The sequence below is a fragment of the Spodoptera frugiperda genome, chromosome 18 (genome assembly GCF_023101765.2).
Source record: "Spodoptera frugiperda isolate SF20-4 chromosome 18, AGI-APGP_CSIRO_Sfru_2.0, whole genome shotgun sequence".
Lineage (NCBI taxonomy): Eukaryota > Metazoa > Arthropoda > Insecta > Lepidoptera > Noctuidae > Spodoptera > Spodoptera frugiperda.
In genome coordinates, this window is record NC_064229.1 from 5,730,283 (window position 1) to 5,753,750 (window position 23,468).

At 36.0% G+C, this 23,468-nt stretch overlaps 1 protein-coding gene across 1 annotated transcript; it reads right to left on the reverse strand.

Moving 5' to 3' along the window:
* Nucleotides 1–16,810: 16,810 nt before the first annotated feature.
* On the reverse strand, nucleotides 16,811–18,261 carry LOC126911691 (uncharacterized). Its single transcript, XM_050700247.1, has one exon. It carries the CDS (start codon nucleotides 18,067–18,069, stop codon nucleotides 16,825–16,827), a length of 1,245 nt encoding a protein of 414 aa, XP_050556204.1. The 5' UTR covers nucleotides 18,070–18,261; the 3' UTR covers nucleotides 16,811–16,824.
* Nucleotides 18,262–23,468: the final 5,207 nt, after the last annotated feature.

Here is a 23,468-nt window from a genome sequence, read left to right on the forward strand (position 1 = left end):
TGATCCACAAATTGTTGTTTCGGGTCTGGGTGTCATGAGTATGAGGACATGTATGTTTATAAACGCACCTACGACACAGGAGAAAATCCTAGTGTGGGGTAACATTTATGAGAAAGAAAGAAGATATAGAATTAGACAGATTTACAACCAGCCTTCTTACAGGTAGGAATTGAAACCGCCACACACAACAGCAACTGCATAGTAACGCAAGAAAATACCAGCTTACATTCTCCTATGTGAATATAAGTTTTGTTAGTATTACTTCAAGTATTCCGGGACATTAGTTAGTTTGAAATTCAGGACAGTGTACAGTTGGCGCCGCAGTTTGCATCACATTATGTGGATAGCAATGTCACCTGGACCGTGTAGGTGTGTCTGCATGTTTGTGTGCGTTTCGTGTAGGGAATGGTCACTGAATACTTATTGAATCCGGATTTCGGAAACTACGAAGTTACTGTAATGTTACTACACGGGGATTTTATTAGTTTATTAGTTTCAAGGAAGCTTTTTATTTTATTCTATTTTAATGGGATAATGAGCAAACACCGATTACTTAACAACGGATTGCCTGTTTTTTTTCTACGGGGATAAGTCGGTAAACGAGCAGATAGATGTGATGGTAAGCAATCGGCGCCGGTCATGGACACCCGAAACACCAGAGGCGTTAGAAGTGCGTTTTGGGTTTTAGAAATTTGAGGATTGCTAGGGATTCGGGGATTGAGGAGGTTAGGGAGATTTTACTTGGGCCTACGGTAACTTTACTAACACGACGAAACATCACAAGCGGCGTTGGTATGTAATGGATACCTATAACACTAAAATAAATACAAGTGTATTGCTGGGTGATTGTTGGGTAAGGTAGATTTTTTAAATCTTACAGGCTATATAATGTTGTAATTATATCAGTCCAAGGTTAGTAAGTTAGATTCTGGATATATGAACACGAAAACCAAAAGCCCTAAAGGTTTATATGCTAATTTAAAAACAATAATTGTTACAACATATTTTTCCTTAACCTACACACTAATCCCACCTTTAGAATTCACTTCACAAATCGTTTTTACATCGAATAATATCGCAAGCATCAGGATAAGGATTCCCAATGTATGGGAGTAAATACTCACATTTATCCAGTCGAGGGCCGAGTACAATGCTTATTAAGCATTCACTTTCGATTCACACAAATTATTCTGTAACACGAAAAATTTGATCACAAATGGATTATGATGTTTGAGTTTCGATTTCGATTTTCGGGAGAAGACTGTGAAATTGGTTTAAGTTTTTTTAAAGGTTTTTCTTAAATAAAATTTTTTTTTAATCTTTTATTTTAGGGGCTTTTATTCTTAGAACATGCCAGCTCCGTTGAGTTATATGTCAGTAACAGGATATCACTGACGTGTGAACACCTTAAATAAGTTGATTGCAGCAGATGAATCAGGATTTTCTAAAAATGACTAAAACAGGCCCAATATCCATCATAGTACCTCTCACTTTTATATTTACCTATTACATTCTATTAATATATGCTGAACATCCTTAAGTACACCACACACATCACAATTACGGGAATCTACATTTCTCATAATGTAAATAAACATAAAAGAGAGATCATAATTTTATAATGAATTCTTCCGAATTGGTCTATCAGATAGCACAAGGTCTCATTCAGATTTGACCTGTTTAATCTATTAATTAACATTCATTCTTATCTTATATTAAAGACGTAAATAGAGAGATAAAAATACCTAATTCAAATTGTAATAATGTTGTGTATTACTTATATTATATTAATTTACGTAATCTACTCTCGGTAATAAACGCAAACTCTTTATGTTCAAGCAAGTTATGTCGCGTTCGTTTAATGATTTTCGCGAATATTTGGAAGACGAAGGGTGGTGAACAATCACCGCTAAAAGCACCATTGTCAATTTTAATGAAACCCTCGGAGATATCAACTTTGTGTTGGCCCATTGTCAGTCAAGGCGCTGACTGTACAACGAATTCTGTTGTCTCGCTGCCAAACTTTTATTTGACCAAATTGTTTATAGTTAGACACTTTCTTTTTGTTCTAAGATTAGATTGTGGTCCTATTAAAACTTATTTCTGCTGCCGAATCGATTGCAAGGTTTTAGTTTGGTTAGAATATTGGTAAAATATATCTACAGAGATATGAGACATACTAAATAGCTAAAACATCACAGTTTACCCACGTATATTAATGGAGAAAAGCTTTACTAGTTTCGAGTCACAGAGAGACGCTGCTCACGATGAAGAGTAATTTTGTAGTTAAAATATGTTTGTTGAAAGGACGATTACCTAATAACATGAATATTAAACGAATTGACCTGAATAAATAAACAGATTTTCAGGACAAACATGCGAGATTGTTCCAGTTATTATTTGATGTTCTTTACTGTATGCCGTTGGTGAAAGAAACAACAAATTATTTGTGTACAGAGAAAACGTTTGAAATATAAACGTATTTCATTTTACCTTGTTTTTCTTCTCAAATATACGTAAGTTCTTCACTGACGGACAGAGTAATCCTTTTTGTGAAGTAGCAAATTAATTACCTACAGTACTGTCGTAGAAAGTGCTTCGTTCGGGAATGGAAATGTGACAGGTTTATTCCATCTTCATAACATTATAATTAAGAGCAATAGTCGTATCTTAACATAGGAGTGTTATATAATATTTTTTGTGATTTTTTAGTTTTATTTAATAAGATTAGAACTTAACACTTCATGCTACTTCTTTTATTAAAACAAATAGTTATTAGCCAGGTCAAATCAATCCGATTGACAACTTATTCGCTAATATGTTCCACTCTAAACCCATTACTTTATCGAGACATTGTTATTATTGGACAGGACAGTTTCCAATCATAGTTCCTGAGACCGTTTCTTGAGTCGGTGTCAAACGCAATCAGAGGTAAAAGGCGTCTATGTTGCTTTGTCCGAGTTCCCCCGAGTTCTCCGAGTGGGGGGAACATCGTTGTAACGAACGGTTATAGCTTTTATACGACGTGACGAGTTACCCCAAGTCTCGGGGGCATTGGAGGACCGCACGAGTCCCCCAATGCTGTTGGATAATACGATCATTCGCTTGTATTGAGGCAAAGTGCCGAGCTGGGAACAAACTAATGTTTGAATGGAATTAAGTGGTAGCGTTTAAACGTTACAGTTTGGTTGGAATGTTGCTCGGTAGATATTTGATTTTCCTTGACACGTATTTACATGAAGGTCATATGGTTAGGGTCAATGTTCGTATAATTACAATTACAATGTCAGGTATTATTGCTGCCCCTAAGAAGGAGATACGTTTTACGTAGCATAATAATTTACTTTCACGTAGTTTTTTTTTTAAGAAGTACTCCAAGTTTTGAATCTATATAAATTTGCAGCTATCTAGTACTTGCAAACAAAACTTTATGTGATTGTAGATCTAGTTTTACAGCCATTCTATAGCGGCACTATGGCCGTCAGTAGCTCAATGCATTGTCGGCGTGAATCAATATGCCTCATTCAGTCAAACGGTAATGGCCATTTGTAAACTAACACAATGGAGCAATGGAGCATACACACAACGAGACTAATCACACAGTAGTTTTATTGTTGTCCTTATGTAGGTTGTCGTGTTAATGCATTCATCTCTATACAGGCATTGTATTTTAAGTCAACTAGAGGTTATTCATAAGATCAGATTTAGTTGTACTTTGTACAGATTGGAAATAAATATAATTTTCGCTTGTTTTTTTTTAAACATCCAATGATACACTTATGAGATAACGAGCCGTCGCATCTCCTGGTTAGAGCTGCTTATGGGCAGCTGCAAAATCAGTTGGAGTTACATAAAGTGTGGTGCCGGATAATTTATACACATTCGGTTTTTTCAAGAATTAATTATATTATCAATGCAAGCCTATAACATTTCGGGAAGTACCTGTGTATAAATCTTTTTTTTAAACGGTATTTCAATTTTCTTTAATGCCTTATTTTTTTAATTCTGGTAATATCCCTAAAGCCTTCTCATAAGTCTGAAAAATACTATGCTGAAAACAGCATCAAAATCAGCACAAACATTCATACATACATACATCCGGGTCAAACTGAGTCCAATTTTTTTTAAGTCGGTTATAATGAGGGTGACGTTGCTTTATTATTCTTCTTACAAAAAAAGAAATAAGTATTATATGTGTATCCTTCAACAAGAACCGATTTTACAAAATAACGACTCGAGATATTATTATATAAAAAAGAACTGAACATTCAACATGGTTGCCAAGTAAACACATAATTCACGTTATTATTTTGTTTTTCTCACTGCTTAGTATCTATTTATTACTGTAATGTATCTTCTGAACCAGTGTGAGGTCCTTTGACATTCCTTGCCTATTTTCCAAAGCTATTTAAAGGTAACAATATTATTATCTAAATATAGGTAGAAATCGAGAAACGTTTCTCCGATTGTGGCCCGTAGATTTTTCTCAATGAAGCGTAGGAGTATTTTTTTATTTTATATTTTCACGTTTAGAGATGTGCTATGCTACGTTGCTGTGGATACGTTTGGCTTCCACAAGTTATATTCATTGGTACACTTAGCTTAGCACTGGTGAAAACGGACTCAGTTAAGCTATGTTTTTTATATGAAAAGTTGAAAGATATGGATGACTTCCCGATATTATCGATACATCGCATGCTCGAGCTGCGCATCTTCCTCAGACAGCTACCTAGCTTAATATCAGAGGAAACAGTCACATATGTAGTTGTAAAACTTAGTATATTTTGGTATAACTTCATAGCATAGCTATATAGCACATCTCTGGTGGAAAAGTACCCTTTATAATGCTACGAGCATGAGCTGTGACAGAATTTACTAAAAAAATCGAAGACTTAACTTACTAATAAAATATTTTTTTATTGACATAAAATAGTCACATTGGTAGAGTATGCTTTGACCACATTTAGTTTTGAGTTTCATAAAACGAAACACACTTAAATCTTTACACATTTTAATAACTATTCACTTTCAGTCAGGAATTTCAAATGCTATTCCTATTTAAAAAAAGATTCTTTAAGCACAATGTTTTCTGCATAAGATCGATACCGGCCATTAGTTGCTCCCTGGCTTACGAGTTCAACAGGTAATCTATATTCATACATCAGCGTCAATCGGGACTTGTGCGTCCCTTGCGCAAATTACTTTGTCTTCCCATGTAGGCAGCAAATTAAGTTACCAGTATACAAGTTATATATGTGTTGAGAAAAAAACAAGAGTTCTATAATACTTTATAGTACTTTGTACAGCATTATTTTATACATACATACATACACACATGAGATCACATTAAACAAATCACATACCTATAAGTGGCCACTGCTGACCAAAGACCTCTTCTCGCATAGATAAGGATATGCGGGTTGGCGATATCAAACTTATAAGAACTTAATAAGATATTATAAGGCCCAGGTTTTCTCACGATGTTTTCGTGTCTAAACAATCTTAGATATCTAATATAACTTATAACTTGGAAAAAGTTACTTTGGTACTTGCCGTTGGTAGGTTTTGAATCCGCACCCTCATGCATAAGAAGTGAACGTTTTAAACCTTTAGGCCACCACGACATTTTTCACAGATTTTTATAATTATAGTAAAGCATAAAATAGCTTGTCACTGCCTACTACATCGGGCAATAAATAAATAATGCTATGTAATAACATATACGTAATGTAACACTACCAGAACCAAGCAGTACCTAGATAACCCAAAATGACCTGGATTAATCGAATTTACACTTCATCGCACATCATTAATTGAATGTCCAGACGGGTGAACGAATGTTCCTCGTTCATTACACTGAACGGTATTAAGGAAAATACTATTTGCGATTAACTTGTTTTTTTCGAGACCAGTCCTGATCATGTGTGGGTCTCAAACACTTTCTATACTAAGGAAAACGTTATTGTAACAGTTGAACATTAGCCATCAGACCACCACAGATGGGGCCCACTAGGGCTGATGTCTGATTCGGGGCTGCGGACTACCTAGCTGGTTTATCGGGGCTCCGGCTTGAAAAGCAGGAGTGGGAACGGGGTGGTTTTTAGTCAGTAAGAGTCTGACACTCTCTCTCGCCTCGTCTAAGACGAGAGAAGTCATTGGATGATTTTTCCCCTTAAAAAAGCCATTGAACATTGGAACAGCGATAGATTATGGTTTGCAATAACACATAGGCTAGTTTTTATTCAACGGAAACGCGGATGAAGCCGCTGGCAGAAGGTAATATTCTAATAACTTCTCGAGATATCTTTAGGTAGATTAATACATGAGCTAGTTGTGGCTTTAATTCTATGAAGTTTGCGTGGCAGTGTTTCGTTAGATGCACACAGATGAATGGACCCTTCAGCCGTTGTTCAGAAGTTGTACCGCAAGTGACGGGTCATTGCTTCCTGTTTGCAATCCCGTTTAGTTGCTTACTATTGTTCCCTTGTATTGGTTGCTTTGTTGTAGAAATATTGGGCTTGTAGTGGTGACTTCAATGGCCAACATTCTGCAATCTGTGCAAACGAAATAAGAAAGTTTAGTAGCTTTGTTGAGGTGCTTATGCAAACAACAATCAAATACACACATAATTTTATATAAACATTCTCATTATGCTAAAATGATGTGTCGTTACTAATTTATTAATTTGGCTTTAGAATCAAGCACCAAAATGCCTACTTTGAGTTCATAGGCAAGGAACCATACACAATAATACATATAACATTCTAAAATCTCTTGCAAACCAACAAAAACCCCTTAAACTTGGTACACCACAAACACGAAAATCATCAAGCCTTAAAGACAATAATAATATCGACAACATTCCCATGTCTTCATAAAAGGGAAACATTTAAGAAAACGAGCAGCCCGACTCGCAGTTTAATCTCGTTTGAGGTCGTTTCGTGCGAACTGTCGACTGCTAGCACCGACTGTGGCACATTTAAATGGTGCCGTCTCTTCGTATGTTAAACACACGGGTCGTACTCCCGATTCCAAATAATGAGTTAGAATTAAATATATTTTTGTGGCTGTTTCGTAATGTTTACTTATTACTCGTTAGTTGAAATTAGAGTTTTGTTTTAGTAGGTGTATAAGTTGATGTCGATATGTGCCGTTTCTTTTTTAAATCTACTGAATAGTGTTTCACATTTGGTACTTGTTTTACAAATAGGTGTGTCATTACAATGGATAAGTGTGTCCTATATTACAACGGGTTTTAAGTACATATTTAGAAACACATACATACTTATGTGGCAGCATTCTTGAAGAGTGAGTATGACAATACGGGTACGTTCTTTTCGGTTTAATTAAAGTTATAACAAACATATATTATCGAACTTGAATATACACATATTAAAGTTTGCTCTAAGAATAGACCACCGTAACGAACATCACTGTATAAAAACCATGTCACTGTAATTTTACAAGCGCCAGGAAATATTTTCACATCCTCATTTGCATAGACGTAATTGAGCCGTCTCACGTGTTTGAAATAATTGTTGTCATCGAGCGCCGGCCCCGGGGACTGACACTCGTTAGCGGGACGATGTAGTATGTAGCCGACCTAGGAGACGCCTTCATCACTTAGTTTACATACTGCACGCTTGTGCTTCTTGATATCGTTAATGTAATAGAAATAGAGAAGTAGGTTTTTTATATATAAGAGTTTCGTTTACCTTTGGACTTACTTAATTGCAAATTATCATAAATTTTATAACGAAAAATCATCACTGTCTAGGAGATGTATGTGGGTAGGGTAAATAATAGGAAAGATACATACAAAAATATGAATGACTAGCGGAAAATCATTATGGTATAAACCAAATTTTTGAAGAAGATGAGGTCTAATAGAGAAAGAACTTCTAATAATCCACAAGACGAAGTCCTTTTCTAGTTCAATTTCTATCTATTATGTTATGACACAGAAATAAACATTAAACGCAATTCCGTTTTCTAGAATACATCTCTCTTACTTATATAAACAAACCAGACACGAATAAAACACAATATGATATTTCCTACACGAAAAAACATTCATATATAGAAACTATTAACCGAACAAAAAGGCATTGTAACCTGTAGCATTCAGAGCAACATTCCCTGAAGGAAACATGTGTTTGGCAAACAAAGAGCAGTAGTTACAAAATGTGGTCGAAGGAGATAACTCACTTAGGCCTTATTTACAGAGAGCCCGCGATTCATTAGACGGAGCCAGTGGAGCAAACAAGACGACTGACGGAATGCCGGCTGCGTAAGGCGGTGGTTACACTGACGGCTGGGGGATTGACATGTATGGAGAATGTGTTCATTTGTTTTGTAGCTTTCGCCGTAGAGGGACTGATAAATGCTGTAAGGATTTATGAATATGTGTGTAAGTATAATTAGGTGATAATTAGATATTCAAGAATGGATATACAGTATGTTTAGCAGTTATAGGTATCAAATGAAACGAGGAAGAAGATTTATAGACAAAAGGTTGTAAATAATCTATTGATACTGTACTTCATTATGCTTTTAGTAAAATACGTAATACTAAAAGACTGAGTAAACACCTGCACACATGACTTCTTCTAGATCTTAAATCTGAAATTCCATCTTAATTTGTCAATATTTCTAGACCTTTTTATAGAAACAATGCATGGCTTTTGTAAAGAACAAAAGCCATGCATTCAATTCATTCCATTCCCCGCTTACTATATGACCGAATCCTACGGTTGGTTTAGTGCAGGCTCTCAGCGTTCTGCGGTGGCGGCGTATAAAACAATTCAGTTAGCTCCCACCTGTGTGAAACGTGTCTGTTTGAGTACCTACTCGTAACTGAGTGATGTTTCACTTCTCTAATATGTGCCAATCAGCTCCTGCTATGATTTATTCGTTATATTATCTAGCTGGTTTCTCCATAGTGGTAGTAGAGGGTGAAATGAAGGACATTATTGTAATTGGACCGCGTTCCCGTGTAATAAGATAAGGGATGACTTTTAGAAGATTTGTGACCATCATTAAGGGGTGTACTTAAGTTATTTATAGTACGTAATGTATTTACGTATATAAATATTAGTTTTCCTGGTATTTCACAATTTTCTGTAGTGTGTTGTTTATTGTAAAAAGCAGTAAGTAATAGTAATGAAGGGTGTATGACTACTGTAAACTATTCTTTCAGGAAACAATAGACAAGAAATCAACCTTTTTATATATTTTATACAATATAATTAGTTTATCTAATTAACATAGCTTAATGGCTTATTCTCATTTGTATCAAGTACCTCCTCTACTATTTGAGTGTTTCCTCATGAGAGTAATTTGTCACTCTTTTAGTCAGTACAAAGAAAAGAGTTTTACATTCATCTCTTTCCAAAACATTCCATGCGTTGTAACGTTCGAGTGTGACCCCGTTTCACGACACACAAAAAATTAGGCGCGCCCTTTTTATTCTAGACGTTCAGAACGCCTAAATTAGGGTGACTAGCACTTAGTAGCCGGATTTGCAATTGTAATCTCATTGTTAGATTGTTTCTTTAGTTTGTTATTCATTGGTTTAATACATAATACAACATTTTACCTTTTATTCTTTTAATAGTTAGGTAGAGGTTCATACATATATGTATATAGGTACAATGTAAAATCCAATTTTCACCAGTTACATTTTATTAGAGGATATTCCTTTTGTTGGTCCGGGCGTCAGATTCATAGATAGGCTAGATTTTAAATGTGCTAATGTGCACTTTATAAGCAGGTAAACGAGCAGACGAATCATCTGACGGTAAGCAATCGCCGCCGCCTATGGACATCTGAAACATCAGAGTGCAAGTGCGTTGCCCTTTAGGGTTGTTGGGGAATTGGGGATTGGGAAGGGGGGTAATTGAGCCTCCGGTAAACTCACTTTGCAAGTTATGTTGTTAGTATGGGTAAAATCTTGTAATCCATAGAGATAAATCGGCCCCTCGTAGAGTAAAAACATTGGACATGAATATTTTGGCTTGCAGTTACTTTAGAATAACGTACATTTTAAAAGAGTTACTGGTTTTTAGGTTGTGGAGAGAGTTGTGTGTAGTATTTGCACCGTTTCAAATTCCCAATGATTACAGTGACTGCGACATCAAAGCTGTGGCGTGACCTCGCTGGGTAGACAAACTAGATCTGACATCGTTTAAAAAAGAAACACGTTGGAACCTACCAAAATAGTAGTACACTTTAAATTAGTAGTCTCGTACTTTCTAGTTATGTACCTGTTTTTCAGGAATAGGCGTTATTAATTGGAAAATAAGTTGTCTATTGATGACAAAGGCGTTCTTTTTATAGGTAGGTAGTGGATTACAGATTGCAGCAAGGCTAACAAAAAGGCATTAACTGCCAAAAGAAAATTGTTGAAGGCAAATCCTCCGCTAAGCGTCGGTCACCAGTGCCCAACGTGGCGGTTAATGTGTTAAATAAGACAGAAGAGGTTAAGGTTAAGAAGACACCCGTGTTGTTGTTACTACATTCAAATCTTATATACTCATGCTAGCTACTAATCGTGGTTTCACCCGCAATGCTCGGTTGGCCTTTATATAGACTATTCTATACAAAAATATTTATTCAAATTGAACCAGTAGTTTCTGAGATTATCACGATCAAACAAACAAACAAAGTTTATCACACTATAATGTTACAAATGTGAAAGTTTGTTTATTTGGATGTTTGTTCGTCAATCACGCTGAAACTACTGAACGGATTTTGATGAACTTTGGTATGCAGACAGGAAACGAGCTGACTTGGGTGATAGGATACCTTTTATCCCACGTGAAAGCGGGCGAAGCCACTGGCAGAAGTTAGTTGTAGATATAAGTAATAACAGAATTTCATATACCTCGTAGATCCTATTCTAACGGCACACTAAAACCATATAGTTTATTCAACTAAGATAGAACGATGTCTATCTACGTATAGCGTGCCCGTATAATGTACTAGGGGAGCACACCTGTGCAGCAGACCGGCAGACGCAGCACACGTTAATCATCATGACACCTGAATAATACTATGCTTGCCCTCGGGAACTAACTAAATTATTCTTTGCAAGCTCTGTTTGTTTCTTTTATTTTGTATCTACAGATATACATAGATTTATGTTATGTATAGGGACGTTTCTACATACAATAAATTGTGTTGTATTGGAATTTACTGTATCGTCGTAAAACAATATGTCGTTGTGTCTTTTAATTTTAATCTCTACATTACATACATTCAATATAACACCTACTTTTTAACCAGTGGTTAGTATATTATTATACCGGGCTATAAGTTCAATCGCATACCCTTAGTGCGACTGTGCTTTACATTGAACGAAAATAAAACGTGCGCGTTCGGCGCTCTGATTGGTCGGTGCGAATGAACCAACCAATAAGAGCGCCGAATGCGTTCTTATTCTGATCTCGTTAAAAATGAAACAAACTTGTTGGTTTGTGTATAAAACAAACTTATGAGTTTGTTGGCTTAGTATGCTTAGCCCTCTGATTTTAACAGAATATTTGTAAATTTTGAACGAAAGTGAAAAATTCCTCCTGTAACGAATCCATCGGTGGCGTCACTGAAAAATGTTGTTCGCAGTGATTGCCGTTTGACCTCTGTAATCTTAAGGGAAATCAGATTTACTCAGCACGGTGATACCAGTACCTACTGGGGGCTCCGACGATGCCGCACCCGAGGGGCATCCAGCGTCGTTTGTTTATGTTTAGAAAAATAACTTAAGAACGGATTTTTGTATATTTTTATACCCTGTGAATGCGAAAAAATTATACAAAAATGGTCCCTATGCAGACAGAAATAGAGATTATGAACTATAAGTTAGACATAGGTGTCTACCTATAGCCAGGTATTCACATAATATAAAGTGACGTTTTTTTTTTCGTCCAATTACCATATAAGTATGCACGTAAATTGACAAAAACACAATATTTTTAACATCCAACTACATAGTAGGCACATTGTGTTTAAGCGAAAAAAATACACTTACATTTCGAAATAAAATAAGAACAAAAAGCAGATTATTTGGAGACAAAAATAAAAATGATTTAATAGAGCGACAGAGGACTATGTTGCCGCTAGATTTATCGAGTTTCCGAACTAGTATTTTTTATCACAGCTCTATAAACAACGGCGTATTGTTTATTGATATTATTTTGTTTATACATGAAATAGGATTTAGGTATTGAGAAGGATTCAAGGTAATAGGAACGAGAATTTATGGGAACTTGAGGTATTTATGAATGAGTCTTCCTTTAGATATGTTTTCTATAGTTAAAGGTGCTTGTTAAGTAGTATACACTTAAAATTTGTCGTCATTCGATACTTGAAACACTATTTTAAAGCCATAACTAAAAATCTTTTACTGCCTCGTTGGTTGAATGGTCGTAAATGCAGCTGCCGGGCAAGGGGTCTCGGGTTCGATTCCCGGGTCGAGACACGGAATCTGGAATTGTGATTAGTATATGGGAATAGACTCACCCACTATTACATGGGACTTATAACACAAATGGTGAAAAGTGGATGCCCATTGTATAGTGGCATTACGTACCGTAATGTGCACCTCTGCCTACCAGTTCGGGGACAAAAAGGCGTGAAGATTTGATTTATTAGACTCTTTAATTCGCACAATTGAATGCCATCTGTTTCTAAGCACATTAATAACGGAATGTAATTAAAATAAATACAACTAAAGATAACGAGAGAATAACAATCGATTAAAAAGATTAATGGTCCAGTACAAAAGTTGTGAATGGGAGGCTGGAGGGAGGAGGGGGTAGGCGTCGCCTGTCGTTTGTGTCAAATAAATGGAAGTCTCTCGGAACGTTACGTTTTTCGAGTCGATCGTCCCAATGTCACTTTAGTTCCGATTTAACGCTTAACCTGTCTTTGAGGATATGTTCGAGTATACTGATTTAGTTTTGATAGAACTATTAAGTATGTAGTGGATGAAAGTGTCGAGCTATTTCCTCAATGGATACCGAAATTGGTGTATTACGCTAATATTATAAACGTGAAAGTTTGTTTGTTTGGATGTTTGTCCATCAATCACGCTGAAACTATTGAACAGATTTGGATGAAATTTGGTATACAGACAGGGTATGAGTTGACTTGGGTGATATGACACGTTTTATCCCACGGGAACGTGGGAGAAGCCGCTGGTAGAAGCTAGTTTAAAGTAAAGTTCAATTCGTGAACTTAATGATTAGTATATAAGTATATACTCACAAGGCTGTGTATCAATAGTATGTCAATGGCATTTTAAATAAAGGGTTCTACTGTTTATGCCTATTTTTCTTGTAATTATTCCTTTACTGATATTTGAATAACCCACATACAGCTGAAATAATTGACGCCAGAAGAAAAATGTATAGTGCAAAGGTTACTTTGAATAAAAATAAAATTTATTAAAAAAAAAAAAAAAAATTATTAAAAACATAGATCACATGTATAATTAAAATGACTCAGATGTTGAGGTAAAAACAAAAAATGGTCTTAAGAATAACAATCGGAAAAACTAAGTTAATCTAGGCTAATACATATAGGCAATAATAAAAATAAAAAACAGTTCTAATTTTAAATATAGGGACTACCCGAACTAGGTTCTTTTAAACCTGTGTTTCAGGCTATCAAGGCTTAGAATATTTGTCGGATATCATTTTAATATCATTACCACATTACATAATTATTGAAGACTAAGCAAGGGCAAAGTGTCCTTATTTATTAAAATACACTATAATAGTTATTATATAATTTACTAAAATAAGCAATTTATTTTAACACTTCTAGCAATTTTTCCGTATCTGAGTAATTGAGGGACTGTAAATATTCTGTTAGTACTATATTACACTTATTTAAACTTACACTATAAATCTTTAGCAATCTGTTAATTTTGTTATATAAATATGGTCCTAGAAATAAATAGAATCTCTTAGTAAATACATGTTTCGTCCGAGTGTTAGTGCAAACTAAATCCTTTCTCCTATTGCCAGAAGGTACAGGGCTAAAACCAAGTTCAGCATGCTGGAGTAGTACTATATTTAAAATAAATAGCTGGCGTACTGTGAGTACTTTGCATTCCCTGTAAAGCTGGTGGGTGGGGAATCTGAATGGACGAAAGCTAGCAACCTTCAGGATTGCTCTTTGGGCACGTTCCAGGGGCAAGAGGATAGTTTTAGGAGCCCCACCCCAGGAGCTAATACAATAGGTAAGAATAGACTGACATAGGGCCATATACACCTGCCGAATTAAAGTGAAGTCTGCTATGTTACGCAAATTTTTAAAAACATATATTAATTTACGTACTCGAGTGCATAATAAGTCAATATGTTTCCGGAAGTTAAGCTGGGCGTCAATCGTAACACCTAGATATTTTATATGGTCAGTTGTTTGTAAAGTAGGGCAAGCGCATACTGTGTCAGCGGAGGTACTCACATGACAATTGTGTGCATAAATGTTTAGGTTAGTGGTAGAATTGTTAGTATTTCTTAAAGTAAATAACATGTACTTGGTTTTATTTGGATTCAATGTCAGCAGGTTATTGTGAAGCCAATTAGACACTATATTGAAACCATTTTGGGCAAGTTCATAGACCTCATCTTTTGATTTGCCTGAGAACACAAGAGCTGTGTCATCAGCATATGACATAATGACACCATTTTCAAGTGACAAGCTGCTCAATTCATTTATATAAATTAAGAAAAGGGTAGGGCCCAGAATACTACCTTGAGGAATACCGAACCCACTGTTTTTTAGGTCAGAACTTTTGTTTTGACCAATTTTCACACACTGGTGACGATCACTGAGATATTCAGAGAATAATTCTAATTGTGCTCCTCTTATACCCATTTTTTCCAATTTGTGCAATAATAGGGAACAGGAAATGGTGTCAAATGCTTTCGCAAGGTCTAAGAAGATCCCAATAGTGACCATGCCATTATCTAGATTAGAACAGATGAGATTTGTTAATTTATGTACTGCTTGGTTTGTTGATCTTTTAGGCCTAAATCCGAATTGTTTATCTGATAGTAAGTTGTTCTTTTCAAGATACTTAATTAATCTAGTGTTTATAATTTTTTCCAAAATCTTTGAAAGGCCTGTTAATACTGCTATGGGTCGATAATTAGTGACATCGGTTTTGTCCCCAGCTTTAAAAACAGGGCTCACGACAGCTTTTTTAAGCAGATTCGGAAATATTCCTTTACTTAGGCATAAGTTAAAGATGTGTGTTAGAGGCGGTGCAATAAGGTGTTTGAATTTTTTAGTACATTATTAGGGATGTTATCCCAACCAACAGCACAAACGTCTTTTAGTCCATCTATTATACATAAAACTTCCTGAACGTCTGTTTCTAATAATACGAAAGAGCCCAGAGAGTTATGTGCCACAGGCATACATTGAGTGATTGCATTTCTGGAAAAGGATTTCTCAGCTAAATTTTTGCCAACGTTAACAAAGTAGTTGTTTACTTTATTTGTTGCTTCAGATGGGTTCAAACAGATTGACAAAAGATCAAGCTGAGTGTCTGGTTTTGTTTGTCTGAAGGTATTGCTTTTTATAAATTTCCATATTAGCTTATTATTCTTTCCCGCTTTCTGAAGCTGTGCTCGGTCATATTGTATTTTTTGTTTTTTCAATAGAGTATTGCAAAAGTTTCTGTACCGTTTATAGGTAACTGAAAGTATTAGATTGTCTGGAGTTTGCTTCAACTTTTGATGAAGTTTGTCTCTATGGCGTATACAGCGGACAAGACCTGGCGTTATCCATGGTTTGATGTTACTATACTTTCTAGGTAATAATTTGCTTAATGTGTTTTTGCTGATGCGTGTTTGTAACGCCTCAATAAAATACTGCAACGAGGCATTAGGATCATTGGAATTAAAAACAGCGTCAAAATTGATGTCACGCATGTCGTTTTCAAGACTCTTCATATTTAGTTTTTCAAAGTTACGCAAACAGTTTTTTCTAGATGGAGATATTTGTAGAGTTAATAATATAGCCTGATGATCCGTGAGCGAAGAATTAGTAATAAATGTTTTAGATGGTGATTTTGTCTTAATAATGATATGATCTAAGCATGAACCACTCTGGTGAGTGGGATGATTATGTGCTGGCAAAAGTCCATGAAATGTGCAGATGTTCAGGTAGTTATGTGCTTGGGTTTCGGTTTTCCCAGAGGCTATATTAATATTAATGTCACCTAATAGTATAATATTTTTATGACAAGATATTTTACTTAATGTAGTACTAAGCGAGTCTAGAAATAGGTCCATGTTTTGAGATGGAGGCCTATAAATAGCCATAACTACAATGTCGGGGTTAATTTTAATTAATAGGCAATTACAGCCTGGAAATAAAGGTTCTTCTACTGTTACTTCTAAGGTATGTTTAATGTAAGCAACTAGGCCATCGTTTTGGTTAGTATTTAAGTTAGTTTTATATAGCGTATAACCGTCAAGCGATGGCAAATTGTCTGCTTGTTTAGATAACCAGCATTCTGTTAGCACAATAATATCACAGCATAAGTCGAGATTCTGTAATAGCAATTGAAAACCGGTAAAATTGCGATTTATACTGCGAATATTTTGGGTTAGTAAGGTAATCGTTTTGTTATCGGCCGTAAAAAAGTTCTTGCACTCCTCAACGTTACAAACTATGACTTCAGATACGGAAAAATTGTCAATGTCACTGATTAATTGCTCTGACATAAAGTTAGAAACTATAGAAATAAATAAAGATAAAACCCTACTGTATATGTGCTACTTAATAAATATATAATTGGCGCTCTTAGGCGCCTTCATAATCAATTGAATTAATGTAATTGTCTTCAGCATACTTGCGTGCCGGGCAGTTCATATCACCAGTGGGATGATCACACTTGCGCTGAAAGCGTTTGCAGGTCGCACAATTGGGTGGAGACGATTTGTTGGGACACTCTTTAAAAGCATGACCCATCTCACCGCAGAGGTTGCATGTGGGTCTGGTTTCGCGGCAATACTTGGCTGCATGTCCAAACTGTTGGCAGTTGAAGCATCTAGTTACAATTGTAAAATCCCTTACTGGGCATGACGTCCAATTTATAAAAATGCGGCCTTGACTTATCAGCATTTTTCTAATGCTTGCAGGTACCTCTAGGATATAATTACAGGTAGGCCGATCTTTCTTCCCTGATTTGTGGCTGACTTTTATCTCTTCTAAAAAGGACTCACGCGAGGTATTGGCCAGCTTTTCGGATAGGTTTTGTTCGAATATACAGTCCAATACTTCTTTTTCCGTAAGAGCAACCGGGACACCAATGACTGCTATTCTAGGACGGCGTTTGGAAGGCTCTTCGACTTTGAAGCCTGAAGAAACGAGTTTTTCGGAAGCTTTTAGTTTCTCAATATCTCCTTTGCTATCCGCACTTATGATTACGCCTCCATTCCTAATTTTTTTCATGCCACGGACTCGCAATTTTAATTCTTCAGGCGAGATTATTTTTTGTACTAGAGTCTTTGTGTCGTCACTGGACTGCGTCTTATCTGCAGGGTATATGGCTATAGATTGTAAATTAGCTGGGCGTACTAAATTTTCTCCTTTTTTCACCACATTGGCATAGGAAATACTACCAGTATTACGCTCCGTTTCAACTGCCTTTTTTATTTCTTTAATTGAGTCTGCAATGTCCTGCCGACCCTGAAGATGCTGAATGGTTACATGTGCTTGGAGGGTTTTTTGCTTTAGGGACTGGTACTGTACCGCCAGTTGCGATGTACCATGCGAGACCTTACGGCAAAGGTTAGTGACGCGTAACTTCTGGTCATTATTCATTTTTCCCTCCGACACGATAGTGCAAACTTCCGATAATATTGTTTCTATGGCACCCATCCATTTCTGTATTTCTGGCGTAGAAATAAATTCAACTTCAGGCTCTGAGGACGCTGGCGGCTCTTGGTCTCTTAGTTGATGTTGTTCTGAAGGTGAGGGCGTTGGGGGTGGGCTACGTCTTAGCAATTGGCTACGCCCGAAAGGGCTTAAACCCGGGTTTGACATATTAACACAGAATAGTCTAATAGTTTTAGTTCATCTTGTACCAAACAATGATGACTCACTTAAAACAATGCGACACACTTTACTCAATATTACAACTCCGCAGAATTATTGATAGGAAAGTATAATAATTAATTAAAATGTTTCATTTTACTCAGCACAAAAAACACGACCGCTTAGTATCGAGTCTAATGACGTTTTGACTTTGAGAAGTACTTATAGTTAGTAAAGAATAATTAAAATACAATTTTCATGAATTAATACCTTAACACTTTGAACGCCGCGCCGTGGTGATCACCGGTGACCGACGTTAGCGGAGGATTTGCCTTTAACAGTTTTCTATTGGCAGTCAAAGACTTAACTAAGAAACGTGCAAGGTCATGACCAAGAGCTAGTATATAAACTATAACATATATACTAACATATATAGTAGTATGTTGCGAGAACATTTCCCGTGTAGCGCGCAGTGGAGACGCGACATGTAGCAATCTGCTCATGTTCGCCCTCCCTTACACGACACTATAACACACGATTGCAATGATGTGATTTCTGCCAGCAATCCGTTTGAGATTACAATCTCCAAATCTGATTCCGCGCCCCACGACCTTCCCAGATTGCCTATTTATAACCGCTATCTTGAAACACTGGCCAATTTATTTCTTAGTTCTTATTCTTTCGTAATGTAGCTCTTATTTTAATTCTAAATGTTCTAAGATTACTTTTTTGGTCAGATTTTTCTTTAAGTTATGTGATGGGCGGTTTGGAGTTTTATTTCGTTTATGTTAAAGATCTTGAATTGAAATTACCGAGCATTATACTTCATCAAGTTAAAATATTATGACTTCTATTATTAAAGCGATATTACGGTAGTGTAATGAACATTTGCATCATCATCATCAGCCGATAGACGTCCACTGTTGAACAAAGGCCTCCCCTTTAGTCCTCCACGTACACTCATATCGTGTGTATTTATCTGAGGAAAGAGACCTTAGTTAGGTCCATTACTGCCTACGCCCATAACATGAGTTTCCCATACACGAAACAACATTATTATGACGGCTTTAATAAAACAGTTGTGTAGGACGTCGCATTAACACATAGACGATAAATATGGAGGAGATGTCGCACGATACATTCGCGCAAAATATTATTATAGTATTCTCACGTATAGTCTTAGAAAATCTAATTATCTTTATGAATTGTTGGGACGTGATGCACCTACTCGACGATTACAAAAAATATTAAAAGTGAATGTAAGGGGAAATCTTTCGATTTCTAACAAAATGGCGGTTAAAGTCATTGTAAAACAATCTTCCCGAAAAGGGTTTTAATAAGGTTTTTATCAAATGTAACGAAAAATCTTTTAAAAGGTCTTTAGGTTGGGCATGAATAATTTATTCTCCTTTGAATTCCGAACTATTAATAAGTACTTGAGCGATGATAATAATCGATTCTTGTTTTAAAGTAGACTATCGATTTGGTGTCTAATGTCTAAACTCGATGTTGATAATGAACTAAGATTAATGAACTCTAAGATATGAAAGTGGAAGACAGTTTACCTGACCTTGGAAATTGTACTTGAAAATTGACTCAACTCTACAACTAATTACTAGGATGAGTTGATCTACTATACACTACATAATCTTATTTTAAGGGGGAAAATCATCCAATGACTTCTCCCGCCTTGGGCGAGGCGAGAGGGAGTGTCAGACTCTTACTGACTAAAAACCACCACGTTCCTACTCCTTCTTTTCGAGCCGGAGCCCCGGCAATCCCACTAGGTAGTCCGCAGATCCGGATACTACATAGTACATACAAATGCTACGTTCGCTCAAACTTCTCACAACTTAAACCAAACGTTTGTGTATTTCTACTAAGATTAGAAAACTCAACTAAACCTAACAACACACAAGAATGGTGACAAACCATGTAAAATGTACTGCAACAAAAATACTTGTATCCTGAATAAATATCGGACGAAACGTATATATTGTGAGCAGTAAACTACTAGGGAGTAGCACTGGGCGGTCAGCCAAGTAATTCAGGGTCTAAGCAAACTGGATCAAACCTAACTTGTGAATAATCATACTGTTTACTAATGGTTGGCTGTGTGGAATGATAGTTTGTTTATGGTGTTTTTGCTGTATCAGATCCTACATTTATTTGTTTAAAACACTTTATGAATATAGATTTGCATGTAGGTGGACTTAATATTAATAGTAACAGCATTATCTGCAAGTCTTTAGCTGCAACAGTTAGGGTTATCGCACACATAAAAGGCACGGACACGACACAGCGTATTTGCTTTGAAAACAATTTTTTGTATTGACGTTACGAAATATGTTATATGATTTTTATGAGATTGATTTAAAATTACAAGTTTATTAGTGGGTAAAAAAGTGTGATATGTCCTATAGTCTGCCAGCCATATTGTATTTTGTTTCACCACCCTGCCCTCCCTAAACAAATGGCTTTCTATCCACTATGTTAGTCGAACAATTGAATAATAAAGTATGTGCATGAAATAGTAATATTGGTCGAACTTGAATGTCAAACCTGTGAATAGAAAAATCTATGTATAGATTTTTCTAATCTATGTATAGATTTTTCTAATCTATGTATAGATTTTTCTATTCACTCGTGTCTTTGTCTAAATGCCATTTCTCGATTTAAAAATAAAACGACCTTTTAGGGGAACGTATTCTTAGTTTGAATTTGCTACCAAATGTTATGAACGTAGTTGACTACTTATTTAAGTTTTAAATTAAAGTTAGATGGTATAAGTGAATTGCCTTACAGTAAGTTATTCCTAACAAAAAAAAAAAAAAAACACCTAATTCATCGTAGTCATTTGTACAGAAAAGAAAATGGACCTTTTTTTAGGACGTACTCTCCCGGTATTATAAGACTTCTTAAAGACGTTGTAAGATGAATTATTATAGACCTCTGCCAAACTTAAAAAGTTAAAGGATTTGTCTTAAGATCTGAATTGGGTCTAGGTTTAAAACTTTGTCATTTGCCTTTTATTTTAGAGGGTCGTTAATCTGTGTTTGCGACTATATTTTCTTTGAAAAAGAATAGAAATGGAAGGGAATGTATTTTCTTTGAACACATTGAAAGAAATTACATATATACAGCCTATAAGTGGCCAATGCTGACCAAAGCCCTCTTGTCACACGGAGAAGGTTGGAGGATTAATCACCACGCTTGCTCAATGCGGGTTGGCGATTTCAGATTTATAATAAGGTGGTGTCTAAATAATCTTAGAATGTGCGTATATCTTGGAAAAAGTCGGCACTTGCTGTTGGCAGGTTTCGAACTCGCATTCGCATGCATGAGAAGCGGGTGTCTTAAACCACCGGGCCACAATCCACCACGACCTCAAAGAGTGAACTAGTGTAGTATTTTAATGGTTTTAATGTATAGTTAATTGTGACTGTGAATCTATATATATCATAAAGACAATAAAATATTACTATGCATAACCCTCAGATACTTGTATAAATGAATTGTTTTGCGATGATAAAATTCAAAGACCTTTACCCTGGCTTACACACAAAACCAATAAAACTGAACCCACACATCTCCATACGTCGTAAACACAGACTACAAGTACTAATGAATGGAGACAAATGAGAATACAGGCTGCTACTGTTCCTAATAAATGAGATTACAGGGTGTTATAGTTGCTAGCAGTTAGTATTCAAGGGAGATAGGTCATTATGTCCAGCCACGATTTGCGTGGGCGCCAATCTTAGTGTATTTACTACTTCCTACTTAGTCCATGCATAGTGGGAAACTTTTACGGATTAAGGAACGCACCTGTGACTCCTCTGGTGTTGCGGGTGTCCATGGGCGGCGCTAATCGTTTACTATCAGGTGACTCGTTTGCTCGTTTGCTTCCTATTCCATAAAAAAAGTAATAGGAGACTAGAAGTGAAGCGCGTCTTTGTCTATGTACCTATATGAATAACATATTTGTGACATCTACACATAAAGTTGTCTTATGGTAGACTTCTATTAACTGACTAGTCGTCGTCGTCCGAAAGTTTTCGTAACAAGTTAGATTTAAAGCTTTTAAGAGCGGAATTTGACAGAAAGTCGCCAAGTATCTGGTGTAAAATGTTATTTATTTATTTGCTCAAACGTGGTACATGATTATATCAACACATTTATCATTATTGGCATGCAAATGGGTTATATAGGTACAAGAAAATACTTAAATTAAACATAGTAATTTTAAATTAATTGACAATACAATTTACACTTTTGGTATGGTACATAAATACTGCTATTATTTATTTCTAATTATATAACCAAAAGACTTACTTTTTCATATACAGGGTGTATTTTTAAAAACGAGACGCATTCAAGGAGGTGACTCGGCTATCGATTCTGAGTCCAAATCAATAAAAAAAATGGGATTTTTTTTTTTATTTTTTTGTAAAATTCGCAAATCCGTAAGTGAGAACTACGCCTATCACATTTCGAACGTTATGTAACTAGCTTAAAACGCGGCATTACACGCACACAAACTCAAACACGTATTTGACATTATTACCAATTCCCTAAAATTCCAATAAGAAACGCGAACGCACCACAAGCTCCGCCCCTAGCACCCTCACCCTGTGGCGCGCACGCACACGCATTCAGTTTATGTTTTGGCACTGCCGGTGGCAGTCGCTTGCGAAATTTCTTATGCATGACCTTGAACTCCCGTCTTATTAATTATCAAAGTTTAGTGTTTATGATGATAACAGACACTTAGTCTAGGTAGTTTACTTTCCCGCCACCGGTAGAAAAATTCTCCGTCGAGTTATTCAAATGTTCGTCTTAACCAGAAAATACCTACACAGGCATGACAATTACGTATGCTGACTATTACCCAGTGACTGTAAGAAGTTTAGTGCTTGAAACACATTCAAAATAAGTGTCTTAGTGTTACAATAGTCAATCAGTGACGTAGTGCATACCTATGTTACTGTGCATAGGTAGATTACGAAGACGAACAAAATCTCCGGACTCCGAGTGACACAGGTAGATATTTATGTAATTTATTTACTTGTACATTCCGTCCCTAAGGATACCCACTGGCCCATTACTAAGTTTGAAATTGTTTATTAGTTACACCAATAGGAAACGCATTTAGTATGTACTTATTACGAATCAGCTGATCAGCTGGTAACTATCGTAGGTATGTATGCGGAATATCAATGCATAAATAGGAAAGACAAATCCGCCCCTAAGGCTACCCACTGACCGACAATTTTATAATCCACCAATTTAAAACACGAATAAACATTTGGACACTTACCTACTCGTACAATGCGTATTTTGATATTAACTTTCAAATTACATTAGTAGTTTTGGCTCTCTAAATATCAATTTTTACATAACTACTG